Source organism: Drosophila virilis, chromosome 3 (assembly GCF_030788295.1).
Source record: "Drosophila virilis strain 15010-1051.87 chromosome 3, Dvir_AGI_RSII-ME, whole genome shotgun sequence".
Lineage (NCBI taxonomy): Eukaryota > Metazoa > Arthropoda > Insecta > Diptera > Drosophilidae > Drosophila > Drosophila virilis.
The window spans coordinates 6,926,792-6,945,341 of NC_091545.1; the positions used below are offsets into that span (position 1 = coordinate 6,926,792).

The following is an 18,550-nucleotide window of genomic DNA, read 5'->3' on the forward strand; positions in this document are numbered from 1 at the left end:
CTGTCGGCCAATTAACATGTGTCAATAATTACGCGGAATCGCGTCTCGCACCTGGCCGCAGCAATGGCGTTGCCTATAAAAGCCGATGATCTGCACTAATTAGGCTCAAACTTGCGAACATCAGGCTAGGGATCAGAGCAACAGCAGCAGCAGTAGCAGCAGCAAAGCGTTTTCTTAGAAGGCAGCCATAGAACAGGAGGAGCGCAATTTTCATTTGCCGCCAAGCCGAAAAAACTGAAAGCAGAGCTCAACTGAGATGCAGACACAACATGCGATTCTGGGCGCCGCCGTGCTGGGCATGCTACTCGCCTTTGGCTGCACGCTGCCCGTGCTGGACGCCAGTTCCGGCCTGGACAATGCCACGATAGAGGAGCTCCAAGCCAGTCTCAATGATACGCCCAAGAATCTGTAAGTATGCGAGAGAAAAACTTTCCATATTTCGAATTCCTATTTCAAGAGCGCTTGTGCTTACTTTAAGCTTAAATATTCCTATTTTAATCATTATTTTTACTTAATCCATGACTTTTTATTTATGTTTTAAATCAAGACTTTGTTGACTTACCTGAATCTCCACTCTTTACGCTTCCCTCCAGGTATGTGGTCAAGGCAGTGGTCTATGAGATTGGCATACTCACCGAGGTGGGCGACAATGAAACCGATTTCGAGAGCCAGGAACGCGTGGATCTGACCTTCTACGATGCGCACACCAATCAGAGCCACATCGATCTGGGCAACATACCGCTGCCGATACAGACGAACGTTTCGGGCCAGGTGCTGACGGGCATTGCGCCGGTCAATATTGGCGCCTTCAGCAGTCCACAGGAGCTGCTCCAGACGCTGCCGCTGACGGGCAGCATTGTGAACATAACGCACAGCGACACCGCCTTCTATCAGCTAACCAAATCCAATACGAGCGCATTCGAGAAGCCGCAGCTGCTCACCTCCGACCAGCTGGCCAAACTGACGCATGCCGCCGAGCTGTTCCCGCCCGCTCCAGCGCTCAGCGGATTTGGCGGCTCCGCCGCCTCCAACGAGGTGGACGCTGAGAACTAAATGGAAGCTGGACTCAAATTCTCTGATACCCTGATAAACGTAATGCAGTGCGTTGTGCTTCACATCATATCATATCGTAATAAGTACCTTTAACCATAGCCAATAAGTGTTAAGTAGCGACAGTGTTAGAAAAGACTGTAAGAGGACGAGATCGTTAGGCATACATAGAACAAGTAGAAATCCCCCTTAAAAAAAATACCTTGACTTTGCCATAGTCAAAATCACTTTTTTGTATTTGTAAACTTAAAATAAAATAATAAAAAAATCTAAAAAAAAAAAAATCGCATAAGTGCCAAGTCAAAAAATGGTGTTACTTTACCTTTATGCATGGATAGCTCATGTGACTCGAGAACTGCTAAAAGCTTTCCATCCACTTCTCACCTGCCCTCGAATGATTCAAAAAAAAAAAAAAAAAAACTTACATATTTCATATATATATAAATAGCTAAACACATGTTTACCTGTGTTGAAAGCCATGAGCATGGCGCATTAACTTTCTTTCCGGTCTAGAACAACTCGGAAAACTGGAAGATTATATAGTACATAATTTTTTTTTTGTTTTTTTACACACTCTCAATAATAATTAACCAGTTTTGAGGCCAAATTCATTTTTCGCATTCTTGTGCAATAAATGCTTGATATGCTATAATTAAATACAAACTGAACAAAAATATTCAACTATTGAATTATTTTTATAATTTGATTCACACTCCAAATAAACAATTAATATCAGTTAAACAAAAAAAAAAGAAGCAGTTGTTCCTTGGCAAGCCTTGTGATTGATTATATGCCCCATGGAAAACCATATTTCATATTTTTAGACTAAAAATAGGTAATTCCTGGGCCTCGCACTTGCTGGTTGAAACAAATTTCTTTGGGTTCATTTCTGCACGGTACTAAAAAAAAAAAATCACCACTCTATTAGTTAAGTATGAACAACTCCAGAGCTTACTTGAATTCTTGAGAATCGAGGAGAAGAGCACTTCGTGGAAAATTCGTTTTAATTAAATTTGCAGCACAGCGAACAATAAGCTTGGTCTGCGGTCATGCATGCATACATAAACATACGCCCTTATGCACATACACACAAGCACAAACACATATATAATACTTATATGCCGCCTTCGTACAAAATGCTTGTTTGAATAAAATCTGATGTACAATGTATGTGACAGGCAGCAGGAAGCATCTCCGAGCCCAGCCATGTCAGTGTGTGCATAAATGAAGACGTCGCTCTCCGAGTCTATGAGACCTACAGGCTGAAATTTTGAAGGTAGGTCATCCAAGTAATCGATAACTTGCCGTTTCCATGATATCGATAAGAATCGATATAAAAAAATCCGTCTTTGAGCGTAACTTTGAGCCAACAAATTTGATATGTAGCTTCTATATAACTATACACATCTCGTATCGTTCATAACGTGAGCTGTCTTTGGTGTTGGAAGAATCTTCAGGTTATCCCCAAGTCGTGCACTCCCGGCTGGAGAGAACTCTTGTTTAACGTACAAATTTGATGCGATACAAACATTGAAGTCGACATTTTGTATGATATAAGAAAGGTTTTGGTAAACTTTTGCTGAATAGGTCAATGTACAGATATTTTTCTATATTAATCAAACAAACCATGATAAATACTCAACAAAAAAGTTAGCTATATACACTCCTTAAGTGGTTCAGATAAATATACTTTAAAATAGGTAGCCAAGTTTCGAGATCTATTGATTTTATATAATAAAGATCTTGTACGATTTTATATTAACTAGTTTTTAATTTTTCTCATTTTCATTTGTTGGTTTGTTTGTTTGTTTGTTTGTGTTATTTTAGTTGTTTTTTTTTTTTTTTAACTGTAGTACATGGGTTCTTACGCACTAGTAGATGATATATTTTATATTAATAGATATAATGTTATTTATATATATATAAATATAAGTTTAAACTTGTACACGCAAATTAAAATTGTTGAACGTCTCAGATCATATAAGAGAACCCACCCCGAATTGCAAATATCGATTGTCCCCCTCCCGCACCCGCAAAACCTTGCCATAAACATGGCGCTTGCCAACTTTACGTAAGAATCGCACGACTCGTCGATAGGCGATAGCCACATATATCGATATCAAATTCGATTTGCCATGGCGTCTTGTTGGTGTGTGTGTGTGTGTAATAATATGTACATACTGCAACGCACATTTAGATACTTGTATTCGTATATAATATAAATAATATTTAGTTTTTAACTAATTTACATAGTCATGTAGACGATGCGCTCTAGCGGCTTCTTTTAAAATATATATATATATATATATATATATGTGTGTGTGGGTGTGTGCTTATATGTGTGTGTATGTGTGTGTAAATTATGCATGGTATGGTAATTGTGTTCATTAGTAGTAGCTACAATTTCAACTTATGTGCACACTCCAACGTACATATGTATATATATATCAACTAAACCGTAACTAGAATCTGAAATCTGTATCTATATCCGTTAATGTGTGTGTGTGTGTTTGTATCTGATTAATCATAAGTGTGTGGGTGTGTATCTGTATCTGTGTCTGTGTCTGTTAAGCGGTAACTTTTTCTCTTAATGATCGACGTATATTTAGATTTAGGTTTAGGTTGCTTTGTGGTTTTACTAAAATTCCCTTTCCGCTCGCTTTATACAGTTCTGGCTTACTAACAAATCATAGATATATTTTTTAGACGATCGCCTCGGCGCAGCCTTAAAATCAAATAAAAACTAATCTTAACGCGCCAGCGGCCAAAATGCTGCAGCAAAATCTATGCGAGATTAGGTTTGTTTTTTTCTTTTTTTTTTCTGTTAATTCATTTCTTTTTGTTTTGTTTTTTTTTGGTTCATCCAATGCGCCGTTTAATCTGCAAATAGTGTATTTATTTAGCTGATATTTTTGGTGGTTCGCTTCGTCTTCGACTTGCCTATGACATGACTCTCCATATTTGTGATGCGTGGCTTCGATGCGGGCTGCGGTATGATCGTGATCTCATCGTTGATCTTGAGCGGCTTCAGCAGGGATTCATTGGCGGCGCCCAATGAATTACGCGTCATGCCTGCACCACCGCCGCCACCACCACCGCCCGCTCCACCACTGCCACCACTACTGGACTGTGCGCTATTTTTCTTGCTATCCATTGCCTTTCTGGCCACAGTGCTGTGCGCAGTATACACATGCGTCTCGAACTGTTTGTACATGCCAAAGGTGGCCGTGCAGACGGTGCACTTGTAGGATAAGTGTGCGGGCTTCAGGGTCATATGATGATCGCGCGATACGTGATTCAGTAGCTTCCATTGGTACATCTACAAATCAATTATAATTTTGAGTTTAATAACAAGAGTTTAACAATTTAATATCATTTACAAAACCTACCCTGCCACAGACAGGACAACGACCGGCATCTTTGCCTTTGTTGGCCGCCTCCTGCATAGAGCTGGTGACCAGGCCGTGTGAGCCCAGCAAATGCCTTTCCAGGCCCTGATCCGTGAAGAAGCGGAACTGGCACTTCTGGCAATTCAATGGTGGACGATTGTAGATCATCTTGGGATGGATCTGCAAAAATAAACAAAAGGTAAGAACATTTTTTGGCATTTTTGCGAGCTCTCCAAATGTACCTTCACTTTGTGCATCCACTGCATGTGATTGCGCAGCTGCTCTAGATCCTTGATATAGCCATCGCATATCTCGCAGATGACAAACTGCGCCTTGTTGTTGCCGCCGCTGGGGCTCTGGCCGGGCTTCATGCCAGCCGCCGCCGTCGTTTGCACTTTGCTGGACGATGCAGCGGACGCATTGTTGCCAGCGGCACTTTGTCGAGGTAGTGGCGTTATTGAGATGCTCGGCTGGCCCGCAATTGGCTTCTTGGATGCTTGCTGCAATTTAGGAAAACATGCGTTTCGTTAGATATGGGAAATGATGATACTTAAACTATGATTTCACAAACTAACCGGCACAAGCTGTCCGGCGGCCAGTTGATAGCTGTTCGGCAGCGAGAGAGCCGCATTGCCGGCGCTGATGGCACCGCGTACGGGCGCAGGATTCCTCACCATGCTGTTGGCATTGGGCATTGCCTTGGGCATCTGCGGTGCTCGCTGTCGCATCTTCGCCGCATTTTGTGCCGCAAGCGCTGCCGCCTGCAGGTTGCGTGCCTGTGCCGCGGCCTGTTGCTGTTGTATGGTCGCCAGCGCTGCCTTCTGCGCCGCCGCCTGCGCTGCCATGGCCTGCAAAAGAGATCAATGATATGTTAAATGGCTGTCATTTTACGGAATTTATTATATGCAGCTTACCTGATAGGCGGTGGCTGTGCCGACGAGTCCGTGCCGCGGCTTGATGCGCGGTATTTTGGCAGGCGCTTCCCAATCGTTGGGCGGCGCCAGATTCAGCTCCGGCCGGAACTTCTTGGCGCAAACAGGCTGATGGCGAGCCAATTTCGCCTTGCCGTTATCCTCAAAGCCACAGTTGGGACACTGATGATACGGCAGCGGCTTGATCAGGCGCGCCTTGATATTGTGCACCGCCTCCATGTGGTAAACGATTTCTGTGGCGTTGCGTATCTCGAATGTGCAAAAGTTGCACTTGTACAGGACTCCGTTCATGTGCGGCGTCTCATAGTGATTGGCCATGGACAGCGCGGACTCGGATTTGAAATTGCAGAATTCGCAGCGTTTCATCGTGAACTTGAAGGGGGCATTTTTCGTCTTCGACGCCTGCAGATTACCGCTCAACGCGTTGATGGCCATCTCAAAGTCCTTGGGATCTCGCGACAGGGATTTGCGCATCTTGCGCTTCTGCAGGCGCAACAGATCGGCCTGGACATACTCCTGCACAAGCCCAACACCAATGTCCATAAAGAATTTACCCAACGGACTCTCAAAGTAGTTCTCCTGGCCGGGCTTGGCGGCGGTGTTGGAGGCGACACCGCCGGAAGCGGCCAAAGCAGCGGCGGGTTTAATGGCACTCTTGAGTGCGGTCAGATCATCGTTGGCCTCTTTGATTAGCACCTTGGTGCGCACACCCGTCTCGGAGTCATCATCATCGTCCTCGTCGTCGTCCTCATCGGATTGCTCGGACCAGGATTCATCGTCGCCCTGCTTCTTTTTCTTTTTGCCCGCATTCGGGCCGTCTGCGCTGCTTTTGTCCTCCTTGTTCTGCTCGGTCATCATGTCGAACTCGTCCACTTTATCGGCCACAGCCAAATCCTCGGGCGAAAGCGCATACTTTGTCTCAATGGCCTTGATGACCTCGCGTATGTTGTCATTGGGCGGCTTCTCATATATGTAGGGCACAATAAACGAGGGCGCCTCCAGCACAAACATGTCGTCCGTTAGACCTGGCAACAGATTCGCGTTGTTCGTCATGCTGGGCAGTCCGGCGGCAGTCAGCGAGAGCGTCGATGGTGTCAGCTGCACTGTGCCACCCACACCTGCCACGCCCGCCATGGGCACCAGCTTGGGCGGCGTATTGCCCAGATTTGTTGCCACGCCGGTAACGGCATTGGTAATGGTCACCGGATAAACAGCCGAGCCGCCTGGTCCCGTTGGCCCCGCTTCGTGCGGCATTAGGGTGCGCGCATCCTTGATGGTCAACTGGCCCAGACCGATTCCGACACCTGCGCCCAGAGTGGAGGGCGTGGAGCTGCGCTGTCGCTTGCTGTTCGGCTGCATGTCGTCCAGTTCGCTTTTGCGCTTGTTGAGTGCCTGATCGCTAGGCGAAATACTTGGCGGCGTATCATCCTCAATGACCACACAGTCATCATCGTCATCGTCGTCATCCTGCTCGGCAACTGCTGGCGGTGGTGGCGGTGCTGGCGTTGCCTTCACGGCGGGCGTCAATTTCTTGCTTGGCGGCGGCAGCGCTGCCGTTTGTCCCGTTTCCGACTCCGAATCGGAGGCAATGAGCACCGCATCGTCTGAGGATTCAGCACCGCTTGAGGCAACCGCAGCTGCTGGCGCGGCTTTTGCCTTGCTGGGCGTTGTTCGTGGCTTGGCCGCAGCGGCCGGAGGCGCCTTTCGCTCAGACAAATCGGCCATTTCCTCATCACTATCCTCGTCCAGATTTACCACGCCGCCGGCGTCATCATCGTCGTTGTTGTCATTGCTTTTCCGAGTTTCAGCTGCGGTTGCCTGTCCATTGGGCTTGGCAGCAGCAGCAGCAGCAGCAGCTTCTTTACCCTTTGGGCTTTGCGTGAAGCCATTTAGTGGGATCTCTTTCTGTTCGTCCACTTCATCCTCCTCGGTGTGCATAGCTTCTGCTTCCGAGTCGGTTACTGTTTTGGCTGTGCCGCTTTGCTGGCTACCCTCCTCTTCGGCCTCCGCCTCCTCCTCCTCTTCCAGATCGTCCGCATCTTCAATGCTTTTCTTCTCGTCCACCAATTCTTCCTCCTCTTGTTCCGCGGCGGGCTCTGTGGCTGCGCCAAGCGGATCTTCGGCATCGCAACTGTTTTCAGCTGTGCTGCCAATCTTTTCATCCTCAGCTTCCTCATGATCACCATTGGTGGTCACCTCTTCCTCGTCCTCCTCCTCCGCATCTTCGTCCTCATCGATCTCACCATCCAGCTTTGGCTCTTTGCTATTGCCGTTCTCTGTGGAACTGGAGCTGGTTATCTGTGAATCGCCCTCCTCGGTGTCATCCACGTCCATGGACTCAACCGCCGGCTTAGATGCAGCATCGCCATCAAGTTTGCTATCATCGTTGCTGGTGCTGTTGCTGTTACTATTGCCATCCAAGAGCAGCTTGCCGGAGGCTATCACTGCGTCCACTTCCTTATCATTGACGGGCTTTAGCTTCTGGTGCTGCTCCTCCTTCTGCTCCAAATCTGTGCTGGAGTTGGTCTTCTGTTCATTTTGCGGCTCTGCTGCGCTGCTGCTGCTGTTGTCGTCGTCGTCTTCGTTTGCTGCCGTCGTCGCTGCTGCTGCTGCTTTGGCAAGTAGTTTGGTTGTGGGCTCGGCAACGCCCTCCGGCAAGACGACGTCGACTTCAGTCATTTGTTGTTGCTTTTTTCTGTTATTTTTGGAATGTGCCTCTTGGTCGATAAATGTCGCTGCTGTTCTCGAGGATGCCTGCCAAATAGGAGATCGATAAGCAAATTTTGATTAATTTTCTCACTCCTTGTAAATCGATGTCTCTTAAGCTTTACAGCTTTACCCAACATTAACTGGAAAATATTGGGCACATAGGAAAGGAAAACAAAGCGTAAATATCAACGAAAGAGCAGGCCAAAGAAGAATTGGAAAAAATGCGCAAACTTGCAGAAAATTAATCAAATAGAGCACAAAAAACAACAATTGCCAAAAATACAAAAAAAAAAAACTATAAAGCAAAGAAAATTGAAATCTAGGTGAATTAAACCCGCCCTCCCTCTAGGCTCCACCTGCCAACACCCCTCCCCCCTCTAATAAAGGGGGCAGCAAAAACCAAAAAAGAGTTAATTGAGACAAAATGGCTGCCATATTGGATTAAAACTAAAATACAATTTAAAATGTATGTACGTAAATAAATATATATATATTTATGAATATCGACAGATATACATATGTACATAATTGTACGAGTGTTTTATTGCAGGCAGTTATGTATACCATCTAAGTATGTATGTTATTATGTACATATGTATGTATGTAATAACATAAAAACGTAATTCTGCAAGGCATGTTACAATGTATTTATATATGTACATAGCCATGTAGTATGTAAATATATACTGTTGCATAAACAAACATATATACTTGCATATATGTATATACATATATTTATATATATAAATATATATTTGTACATATATATTGTTACATACATACATACGAGCAGTTACCGAGCACACAGCAACTGCACGATTGACATACAAACAGACAACACACACCTACATACATACAAAGCGCACCAACAAAACGAGCACACACACACACACACAACATGCATGTACAATCTATATATATACATACACACACACACACACACACACACACACATGCAAGCACATACATATATAATTATATATGTATGTATGTAGATACAAACGGACACGCAGACGCTGGGACGGACAAACAGACAAACGAACGGACAGACGGCCGGTGAGACGACGACGACGATGACGACGACGTTGGCTTTGGCTCTGCGGTGTTGGTTGTTGGTTGGCTGTGGCTCGCTGCTGCTGTGGCTGTAGCTGGCGGCGGCGGCGTGGAGTGGAGTACGGGTGGGTACAGGAGCGTGTTTTGCGCTTGTGTACGTGTGAGTGTGTGTGTGTGTGCATGTGTGTGTCGCCGTGTTGGTGTATGCGTGAGCGTATTAGTGTCTTTATGGTGTGAACAATAATTTTTAGGCAAGTTGCAAATAGGCAATTCCAAATTCCTTAATTTTTGCACAACAGCCGCGCTTTAACAACACAATAACAAACAACAATTCAAACATATAGAGAATCACACAAACTTACAATTTACATTTTACGTCACACTTTAATGGCAGTGGCAGGTTGTTGTTATTGTGGCAATTAAAAAACGATAATCAGTATGATAAACAAATACAAAAAAAATTAAGGATCTTTTTTGCCGAACGCACAACAATTTTTTTCTTGATTGTGGAGCACACACACATACAGAAAGCGAAAAAAAAAGAACGCTATGCTAAAGCGCGACAAACGGACGATAGACGGGGGCAACAACAAGGCAAACTGGAAATGGAAGCGGAAAAAAGCGAAAAACGTCGCTACAAACACAGAGTTGCATGGGCGGCAGCCCGGCAAGCAGGGTTGCATGTGTACCCGAAATACGGCGCGCGCCAAATTTATCGAACAATCGATTAAATGGCAATTAGTATTTATTGCATATTGCAACTGATGCAGCTGTAAATCAATGATATTAAACTACAACTAAAGTGTATACCTTTCATATCACTGGCAACTCGCAAAGATCTACAAGTCAATTTTATCGACTAGGCGCCAATTTTGGCAACGTGCATGTGGCGCTTCAAGAGAGCGACCAGAGAGAACTGGTCAGAGGTGTTACGCTCAAAAATAGCGAATGGCAATGTGAAGCGCAAGCGAATCGTTGTCACTGCGATAAGTGTATGGGTGCGTGTGTGTTCGTTACTGCCGTAGTATTGGAGCGCGCCCATGTGAATGGATGGAAAAACAAATTTGACAATTGTACCGCGCGTACGAACGAAATGAACAAAACAAAAATGAAACGGCATTGCTGCCTGTGTTGTCGTTTTACGTATATGTCGACGCAGTTGCCGGCGTGTTTGATGGATTTTTGTTTTTTTGCATGGGTATCTGCGACGCGCAAAAATTTGAAAATAGCGCGCGCAATCGAATAGCAATCTTTTGATAATGCTGCTTACTACTGGCAATGATTAGTTACAACTCTAAACCAGGCCAACATTGAGCGATTCTCCAAACTGACACACACACACACACAGACACACATGTATACATATATCAAGTGTAAGCATAGGCAAAGCGGCGATTGCCCCGTCTGTAAGTTTTAAAACTGTATACTCATCACGATACTTCTGCTGGCGCTGCTGATGCTTCTTCTTCTTTCCCAACTTATTTCAGATTACGTTACTGCTCTCTCGCTCTCACCCACTCTCTCTATCGCTCTCGCATGCTATGGGCCAATATAATACGTACACATCCATACACACATACATACATATGTATGTATACTTATATAAGTATGTCTATGCATATGTACGTATGTATGTAAGCTGAATGCGATGTTTGCATGCATGTGTGCGTGCCTATGTATGTATGCATGTGTATATATCAATGTGTGTGGGTCTGATTTGGTCTATATGCAAGTACAATTTTGAAAGTAACCCGCTTCTCACCCCCGTTGATCGGCAACTGGTAGAAGTTGGCATTCGCCTACCGCCGCCACGGGATTCATTAAGAACCACCAACTATCGGTATAATGATACATACATATATACGTACATATGTATGTATGTATATATTATGAAACGATAACAAAACTTTATGTTATACATACACGTGACCTTTTCTCTTCTCTCTCTCTCTCTCTCTCTCTCTCTCTCTGTGTGTGTGTGTGTGTGTCGCCGGTTGTCAAGCGAATTTTAGATACAATTTCTGAGAAAAGAACCTTGCAGATATTTTAGCTAATTGTCGACAGATTTTGTAAAGGACATTTACTATTGAAAAGCAACCATTGCAAATACATTTGTACATCAAATCATTTCTATATATTGCATTTAACACTTGCATTTATCCAAAGGACTTGAACCTAGAGGGACCAGCTTGAAGATAGAATTTTTACGATATTTCTTTTTAAGCCAGTGAAGAGTAGAAAGAAAGAAATTTGAATTACGAGCACGCAGGTTCAAATCTGAGCGGTATCTAAATGTCCCAGCTGAAGGTCAAAGTAATAATGTTAGTAAGATAAGAGGCCCTCTGTTTTATGACCTTTATCACAATAACCTTATGCTGTACAATTGTAAGAACATGACATTTAAATACCTATATATACATATACATCATGTTGTAATTTCTCTTGGCAAAAAAGTTGAGCGAATTATCCCAATTACAATTTGTATAATCGAACAAAGACTAATCGAATCGCCTGGGGAAATCAAGTAGCTGAACTATTACAATTTTATCAAAAGTTTTCACAATTATGACATTTTGTAAAAGATATTCAAGTATTGAAACAATTCGAAACTATCTTCAAGGATGCGATTTGTGTTGAAATACAAATTTATATACATAAGTGTGTTTGATGAATATATGAATGAATGAATATATATATCATATATGTATGTATTATGAAGATACTTGAGTGCATATATGTGTGTAGATATATTTACTTCTATATTTGCTGGCCGTATCATATTTCGTAGAAAAATATGATGAATCTATGCGTTTTGCAACTTTTTAGCGAATGATGACGAATCAAAGGTGCTTGCGTCTAGATTTGAAGTTTAGATTAAGATTCTATATAATGGAGTTAATTCAGTGTTGGAAAAGTCAAATCTAAGCTTAAGATCTCTTTTTGAAAACTGGAACCGAGCTTAGAGTTAAAAGATGTTTTGAAACATAAATACAATAAACAAAGATTGGACTCATTGCAAATTGTTGCTTATAAAATCTGTTCAAAAATTATGCTAATTGGATTTTTCGATCGTTTCTAGTAACATTTTCAAGTTCAATTAGTTTTCATTCTAATTTCAAAATTAGAATTTTAACTAGTTCAATTAGCAAATTCCAATAATTATTTAATAAAAAAAAAAAGTTGAAATTATATCAAAAGAGTTAAAATTCCCAATAATGAGTTTATAGAAAACAACTTAACCACGTTAATCAATACATTACATATGCATAAACATTTACATACACATGTACACATGTACACACACACATATGAAGTACACGCACATCATACTTACATATATATATGTATGTGTGTGCAACGTATTTTATAGGCAAATTTTAAGTGCGCAGTTTAGTTTTTCTATATATGTATGAATGTATGTGTATGTACTTATGTACGAGTGTATGTGTGTGTGTGCAAGATTTAAGCGCTCACCTAACCATTCACTGGGGACAACCATACAAAGAGGCTGCCCGGTTGAAAAGATACGGCAAATCGAATTGACGGATAACAGATATTTTATGAGCTTCAATCCTCGACTGCTTCGGCGTCCTCCTCGTCCTCGTTGAATGACAGCTTGCTGTTCGGCTTGGACTTTTTGCGCTTATCCTTTGCTTTCGGGGATTTCTCAGTTTTCTCAGTATTCTCCGGCTGGATTTTGGGCTGCTTGACACGCTGCTTAAATACAATGGGTTGGTTTAAATCCGCGGGCCTTTCAGCTTCTTCTGCAATGCGAATAGTTGGTCATTAGCCAAAAACAAAAAAAAAAAAACAAAATAATAAAAGCCCATAAAATAGCATAAAACTCATTTGGAGCTCAACACGCATAACTGTGCCACACGGGCAGCTGCAAGTGCCCAACTCCTTGCTGTAACCGCCCCCACATGCAACAACAACAGCAGCAACAGTAAGAACACACACGCCCCATTCCGCCAGCGCCCGCCCACAAATGAGATAGAAAAGATTTTAGTTATTTCTCGCCCGTTGCAAGCGTTTTCCTAGTTTTGCAACGCATCGTCCCGACCTCCGCACCACCGCCTCCCACAGCTCCTCATCCCCTCGGCTTAACGCTTTGCAGTGCTCCACCGGACAGACAGAAGACAGTGGCTACCGCTGCCGCTGCCGCCGCCGCCGCACACCACGCTGCCCCCTTTTCGACCATACACATACATTCACACATACATATGTATATCGTCGTCAAGCCACTTGCCGTGCTCTTTTTGTTCGCCTGTTTCGTTCATCATTGTCTCTCCCGTTTTGCTGCTTCGTTCATTCTTTCGCACGTTTTCACCCGATTTTCTGCGCGGGCCTTCTGACAGCAGCGGCAGCAGCAGCAGCAGCAGCAGCGGTGTCGGTGGCGGCGGGTTGATGACGACGATGGCGACGGCAACAGCAGCAGAGCGGCAGCTGTTGCTGGCTTTGCGATGGCAGCGACGGCGACGGCGGCTGTGGGTCGCCGTTATTTGTTAACTTCTCTGGCCGGCTGCTTTATCGTGTGCTCCGCTTTGGCTATGATTTTCATCATATGCTCCGCTTTAGCGGAGCCCCAATGAAAATGTCAGTGTGTATGCTTTACGCCAGCTGTATATGCACATGTATGTGTGTGTGTGTGTGTGCGCTGGCCTGTGTATTAGTGTGCATGAGGGTGCTCCGCTGGCAGTGCCACACTAATTGCAATAATCGAAGCCAAAGGAAAGGGCGTTTGGAACGGAACTTGGAACTGCTGCCATAGAGACGCCAGTGGGCGGTGCGTTGCGTTGCGGGCGTGGCACACAGAACTTAAAACTTCCCCTTCCCCCTTCCCACGAATAAGACACATTTTCGAGGTTAGAATTGAAGTTGGGCATGAAAACGAATTTTTCATTGAGCAAAAACAAAAGACGAGGTGCATTGTTGGAAAATGCAACAATCATTTTTGCACACAACACAAACAGAAATCGAAAAGCGAGTTGAAAAATAAATTTCAAACACTTCGAAATGCCCGCAAATTTTTAAAATGTAGAGCGCGGCATTATTTGTCGTACGGCTAGCTGCACTTTTGCGTATTTCGTTTGCATTTTGTTTATGTTTCATATAAATTTTCAAAATTTCGATTGCAAAAACACACAAACACACGCGCGCAAAGAAACAAACACAGACAGACAGACAACACACACACGAACAAATATATACATATATATATATGTATGTATTTATATGTATGTACATACACAGTGTAGTATAGGGCAGAAAGTGGCAGCGTGAAAGAAGCGTGGAAGCGACCGCGCGACCGACGCTCGATTCTGACTCAACTGAACTGAAAGCCAAACTGCCACAGACGATAACTACATCCTACCTACGCACACACCGACACGCATACACACATACAACTGCACACTCACAAAATATATACGCATACAAATATACAGCACGTGTACGTGTGTGTGTGTATGTGTGTGCATACCTTTCGCTATGCGCTGCTGCTCGAGGGCCACCTCGTCAGCCGTAAGATCCCCACTCGTTAGGACCACAATCTGTGGCTTTTCGTCCTCACGCTCGGGCCGCTCCTCACTGGAATCGTAGTCGTCCTGGTCCTGGTCGCGTTCCTCGACTTTCTGGCGCTGTTTTTATTTGCAACAAAGCTGAGCATGAGCGAGGCACTTTGTTTTGGCCCAGCGTCAACGGCAGCGGCAATAGCTTACCTTTGTATCGACGGTGGGGCCCTCCTTGTAGCCGATTTCCGCCTTGAGTTTGGCCAAAAAACTGGGTTCCTGTGGCTTCACGTAGGTTATATTGTTGCGCTTGGACATAGCAAAGAACACATACGTATTGAAAATCCTGTTTCTTTAATGCTTTCCAGTTGGGTTTTCTTTCTATTTTGATTGCCGCCGTTCAATTGTCAGTGTCGACCGCTGTTGCTGCAGTGTTGCAAAACGCGCTTTGATCAGCATAAAATTGTTCCAAAACAAGGCATAGAATTAATTTCGTGCACTTATTATTTCAGTTCAGGTATATTGCATTAATTTTCTTTATATTTGCCTGATTTCTGTTTAAAACTTTACTCATATTCATGCTTCAATATATTACTTATCGTTTTGTGTACTATCGATAACAGCATTGACAATCAGCTGTTCCTAAGACAATGTTTGTGCACTGCGCATGAGCGCCATATTTGATTTATTGGTGGCGCCAAGCAAATTTGAAGTGCTGCTATTGTGAACGAGCCAGTTTATGAACTAGCAGTTACTTTTTGAATGCTATGATTTCTTTGTGTCGTTGGGTTTTTGAAATTGCAGCCGAATCGAGTAAATTATACAGGCATTGCACGAAATGTTAGGTCTGAATTGCTTCTATATGTATTGCGGTATTCTTGTAATTTAAAATTTATAGCCGAATTTGATGGTATTTGATGCGAATTTTGCACAAGGCACTTTTTGCTCCACAATTGCTGTCTATCTGCAGTCAGTCAGCTGCAGCAATTCCCACAGCAGCTCGCGCATTGCCGTGCAGTCAATTTACTGAATTCCGCTGCCAAATCACCGACGCGCTATCTGCTGCCTGTGCCGCCAACAGCAGAGCTAAAAAAAGGAGGGGGGAGCTGTCGCATAACTTGCAAATTTTCCACTTCACCTGCAATTCGATGCCCCGAAACGAATTTTGATCAAAACTGACAGCCCAACAATACACGGCGGCATTCATCAACGTCCGCTGTTGTCGCATGCAGCAATGGCAGCAGGACTCCCCCTTTCTCCACATAGCCTCGCAACATAATAAATCATCTGTAAATTGATTTCAAAACTTTAACGGCAAGCAGCAGTAAAAAAATTGAAACTCGGGCATTATAAGCTGGGGGGCTCATATGTTGCCAACAACAACAACAGCAACAAGAAGCACAACAAATATGCATAAGAACAACAACTGGAAAGGATTTGCAGCTGCATCCTGGCACGCGCTTAAATCTCGCAAGCGTTCCCACAACGCGCTGTTCCCTCAACTAATATCAAATTGATAGCTTTTAAATTTGATTCCGCGTCTTATCACCAAAGCGACAAGTTCGACAGGCCCAAATGGAGTGCACACAAATGTGCACAAACTGCACACTCCTTCTCCCTCTCTCTCTTTCACTCTCTCGCTCTATCTCCCTTTTTCAACTTTTGTGCTACTCTCAGCGTTGCATTAAAAATGAGCAGCGCAAAACATTTTATGGGCTGCACTGGCAGCAACTCTGAAGTTCAACGTGGCGTATGCTTCTTTTTGTATACCCTTTTAAAAGCTGTTTGGGATATAATAGCTAGCTAGTTATCTTACATTTAATGCACAATTTGTGCTAGACTTTTTTTTAAAGCAAGTGAAATTTCTTACCGTCAATAAATACTTTTACACTCTGGCTATGCTCATGTTGTGTTACAGGGTAGCTTCTAGTCCAGCAGCAGCAAACATTTTGTACTTTATTGGTTGCATGTTTGATGTTGTTGCTATACCCTAAGCGCATTGAAAAAAGGGTTAAGAAGAGCATCTTCTTTCTATGTATGTATTTGTATACCTATACAACCCCATAAAGTATAGACATATGTCGCTGAAACGCGACGATCTCTGAACCTATAAAAGCTGGTTACATGGAATTTGAAGTTTATATTCTCGTATTTTGTCTTCCACATTTGATTACTTTTGTTGTTTTTGAAGCATAACTCGAGAATTATAAGAGCTAGATACACCAAACTTGCTATGCTGGTGATTGTATAGCTTACACAGCTTAAGAATATTCCATTTTTTGGATAACTTCCAGCGTTCCCCTCAAAATTGATAGTGTTTTTTCTTTGGAATTAGATAAATATATGTAGAAGCTGAAAATCTCTTGGGAATCGGACTTAAAACAGCTAGGTTATTCAAGACTGCAGTTTCTACAGGGAAAAAGCACGACCAAGCTGCCAGCTTGTGTGTATGTGAATTCTTGTGTATGTATGCATGGAATGAATTGATGCTAGCTGGCTACAGGGTAGCTTCCAGTCTGGCACTACCGGTTAGCACACTCTAGTGTGCACATTTGGAAAAAATCGAGTGGCCATCGCGCTGCCATGTTTCTAATCGCTTTGCGCGTAGGATTCCAATCCGAGTGCTTCTGTTGGCCTTGACTAAAGCTCCGTTAAACGTGTTTAGTTACATATCAGCTTATTTGGAGCGCATAAACAACACACACGCACACCCTGGAATCACATGAGCAAATCAAAAGACTCTTGAGCTATGCGCCTCAGGAAAATGTTATCACAAACTGCATCCGGCGGCCACGGCGACGGCGACGGCAACGGCAGCAGCTGCTGCCAGAAATCGGGTTCGGCTGCAGCTGCTCGGCCATGGCTGCTGTTGCTGTTGCTGCCTCTGCCGCTGCCGCTGCCGCTGCCAACTGTTCGGTTCGGTAACGGTTTCGGTTCTGGCAAAACGGAATCGGTTCATTTGTCCGTTTCAGATGCTCGTCGGCATTTGGCGCGTGCAGTTGCAAGGCGCGCGTTTTAACGTTCTACTTTTTAACGGAAATATTCAAAAAAATTCAAATCAAGTTTCCGAAAAAATTGATAAATATAGTGTAACTATTTGCGATACGAGCACAGACTTATCGTACGAAACTGAGCGTGCGACTGGAGCAAGTCCGCGTCCAGATAAGTGACCAGAATTAAGTGGATTCTGTATCGTGCAACTAGACGCTGCCTCAGCTTCCGCCTGGCCCGTTTTTATCGCTGCGGCAATTTTAATTGCCTGCCCGACGACAGTTTTGAGTTACGCTCCAAGCAGCTCGGTTGATCAGCATGATGCACTCGCTCTGGCCGCTGACTGTGCTCTGCCTGTGCCTGGCCAGCCTTCTACAGCTGACAGCCGGCCAGTGGGTGCACTGTCCCGCCGGCTGCACGTGCCTCGCGCGCACCGTGCGCTGCATTCGCGCCCGACTCAAAGTGCTGCCACAGCTGCCGCAGGACACACAAGTGCTGTAAGTAGAGGGTTTCGGGTTGGGTCTAAGGGTCTGGGATTTGGGGTTTGGTTGGTTGCTTGCATAAATCATCGCAAGTTTGGCTTTTCGCAAATCCATAAATTAGTTTTTAATGTGCTCGCGTTCGCCTTGCGAGCTGTGCCCGTTGCCAGCGTTAATTTGATGACTCCTCCTCCTCCACACACACACACACACACAGCTCCTCCCGTTCCGCCTCCTGCTCCGCCTGTTGACTCAATTAAACGTTGTCTAACTGTGGCAGCAACGCGGGAATTTGTATATTTATCACAACGCAACGCGCCGCGTCGCGATTTGTATGCATGCGAAATATTTCACTGACGCTGCATTTATTTCCAAATGTCAGCAGCTTTCGCATGAATTTCGGCTGAACTTCTATGTGGGGGTGGTAGGGAGAGGGG

At 44.1% G+C, this 18,550-nt stretch overlaps 4 protein-coding genes across 4 annotated transcripts in view; 2 read left to right on the plus strand and 2 right to left on the minus strand.

The window, feature by feature from the left end:
- The first annotated feature begins 120 nt into the window (after positions 1-120).
- Positions 121-1,185, plus strand: LOC6624658 (uncharacterized). The gene is made up of 2 exons (XM_002046584.4): positions 121-408; positions 594-1,185. Exons 1-2 carry the CDS (start codon positions 257-259, stop codon positions 1,051-1,053), a joined length of 612 nt encoding a protein of 203 aa, XP_002046620.1. The 5' UTR covers positions 121-256; the 3' UTR covers positions 1,054-1,185.
- Positions 1,186-2,832: 1,647 nt separating this feature from the next.
- MEP-1 lies at positions 2,833-8,050 on the minus strand. The gene is made up of 6 exons (XM_032434378.2): positions 5,354-8,050; positions 5,015-5,287; positions 4,682-4,939; positions 4,440-4,619; positions 3,991-4,369; positions 2,833-3,930 (listed from the first exon to the last, which is right to left on the minus strand). Exons 1-6 carry the CDS (start codon positions 8,048-8,050, stop codon positions 3,926-3,928), a joined length of 3,792 nt encoding a protein of 1,263 aa, XP_032290269.1. The 3' UTR covers positions 2,833-3,925.
- LOC6624116 (uncharacterized protein KIAA1143 homolog) lies at positions 7,899-15,071 on the minus strand. The gene is made up of 4 exons (XM_002046586.4): positions 14,854-15,071; positions 14,616-14,772; positions 12,608-12,897; positions 7,899-8,125 (listed from the first exon to the last, which is right to left on the minus strand). The coding sequence occupies exons 1-3, from the start codon at positions 14,959-14,961 to the stop codon at positions 12,701-12,703; spliced, it is 462 nt and encodes a 153-aa protein (XP_002046622.1). The 5' UTR covers positions 14,962-15,071; the 3' UTR covers positions 7,899-8,125; positions 12,608-12,700.
- A 2,552-nt stretch (positions 15,072-17,623) lies between these two features.
- Pxn (Peroxidasin) overlaps positions 17,624-18,550 on the plus strand; it is a 50,448-nt gene continuing 49,521 nt past the window's right edge. Inside the window, exon 1 of the mRNA XM_032434705.2 lies at positions 17,624-18,131. Coding sequence (XP_032290596.1) covers positions 17,953-18,131 — 179 coding nt within the window. The 5' untranslated portion in view covers positions 17,624-17,952. The remainder of the gene's footprint in view (positions 18,132-18,550) is intronic.

Bases quoted from the DNA above. Each gene is read 5' to 3' on its own strand.
- LOC6624658 (XM_002046584.4), top strand. From the start codon at position 257: ATGCAGACACAACATGCGATTCTGGGCGCCGCCGTGCTGGGCATGCTA. The intron at 409-593 runs GTAAGTATGCGA...GCTTCCCTCCAG, and splicing joins AATGATACGCCCAAGAATCT to GTATGTGGTCAAGGCAGTGG.
- MEP-1 (XM_032434378.2), bottom strand. From the start codon at position 8,050: ATGACTGAAGTCGACGTCGTCTTGCCGGAGGGCGTTGCCGAGCCCACA. The intron at 5,288-5,353 runs GTAAGCTGCATA...TCTCTTTTGCAG, and splicing joins GCACAGCCACCGCCTATCAG to GCCATGGCAGCGCAGGCGGC. The intron at 4,940-5,014 runs GTTAGTTTGTGA...CCTAAATTGCAG, and splicing joins CCGCCGGACAGCTTGTGCCG to CAAGCATCCAAGAAGCCAAT.
- LOC6624116 (XM_002046586.4), bottom strand. From the start codon at position 14,961: ATGTCCAAGCGCAACAATATAACCTACGTGAAGCCACAGGAACCCAGT. The intron at 14,773-14,853 runs GTAAGCTATTGC...AAATAAAAACAG, and splicing joins GCCCCACCGTCGATACAAAG to CGCCAGAAAGTCGAGGAACG. The intron at 12,898-14,615 runs GTATGCACACAC...TTCGCATTGCAG, and splicing joins GCAGCAGCGCATAGCGAAAG to AAGAAGCTGAAAGGCCCGCG.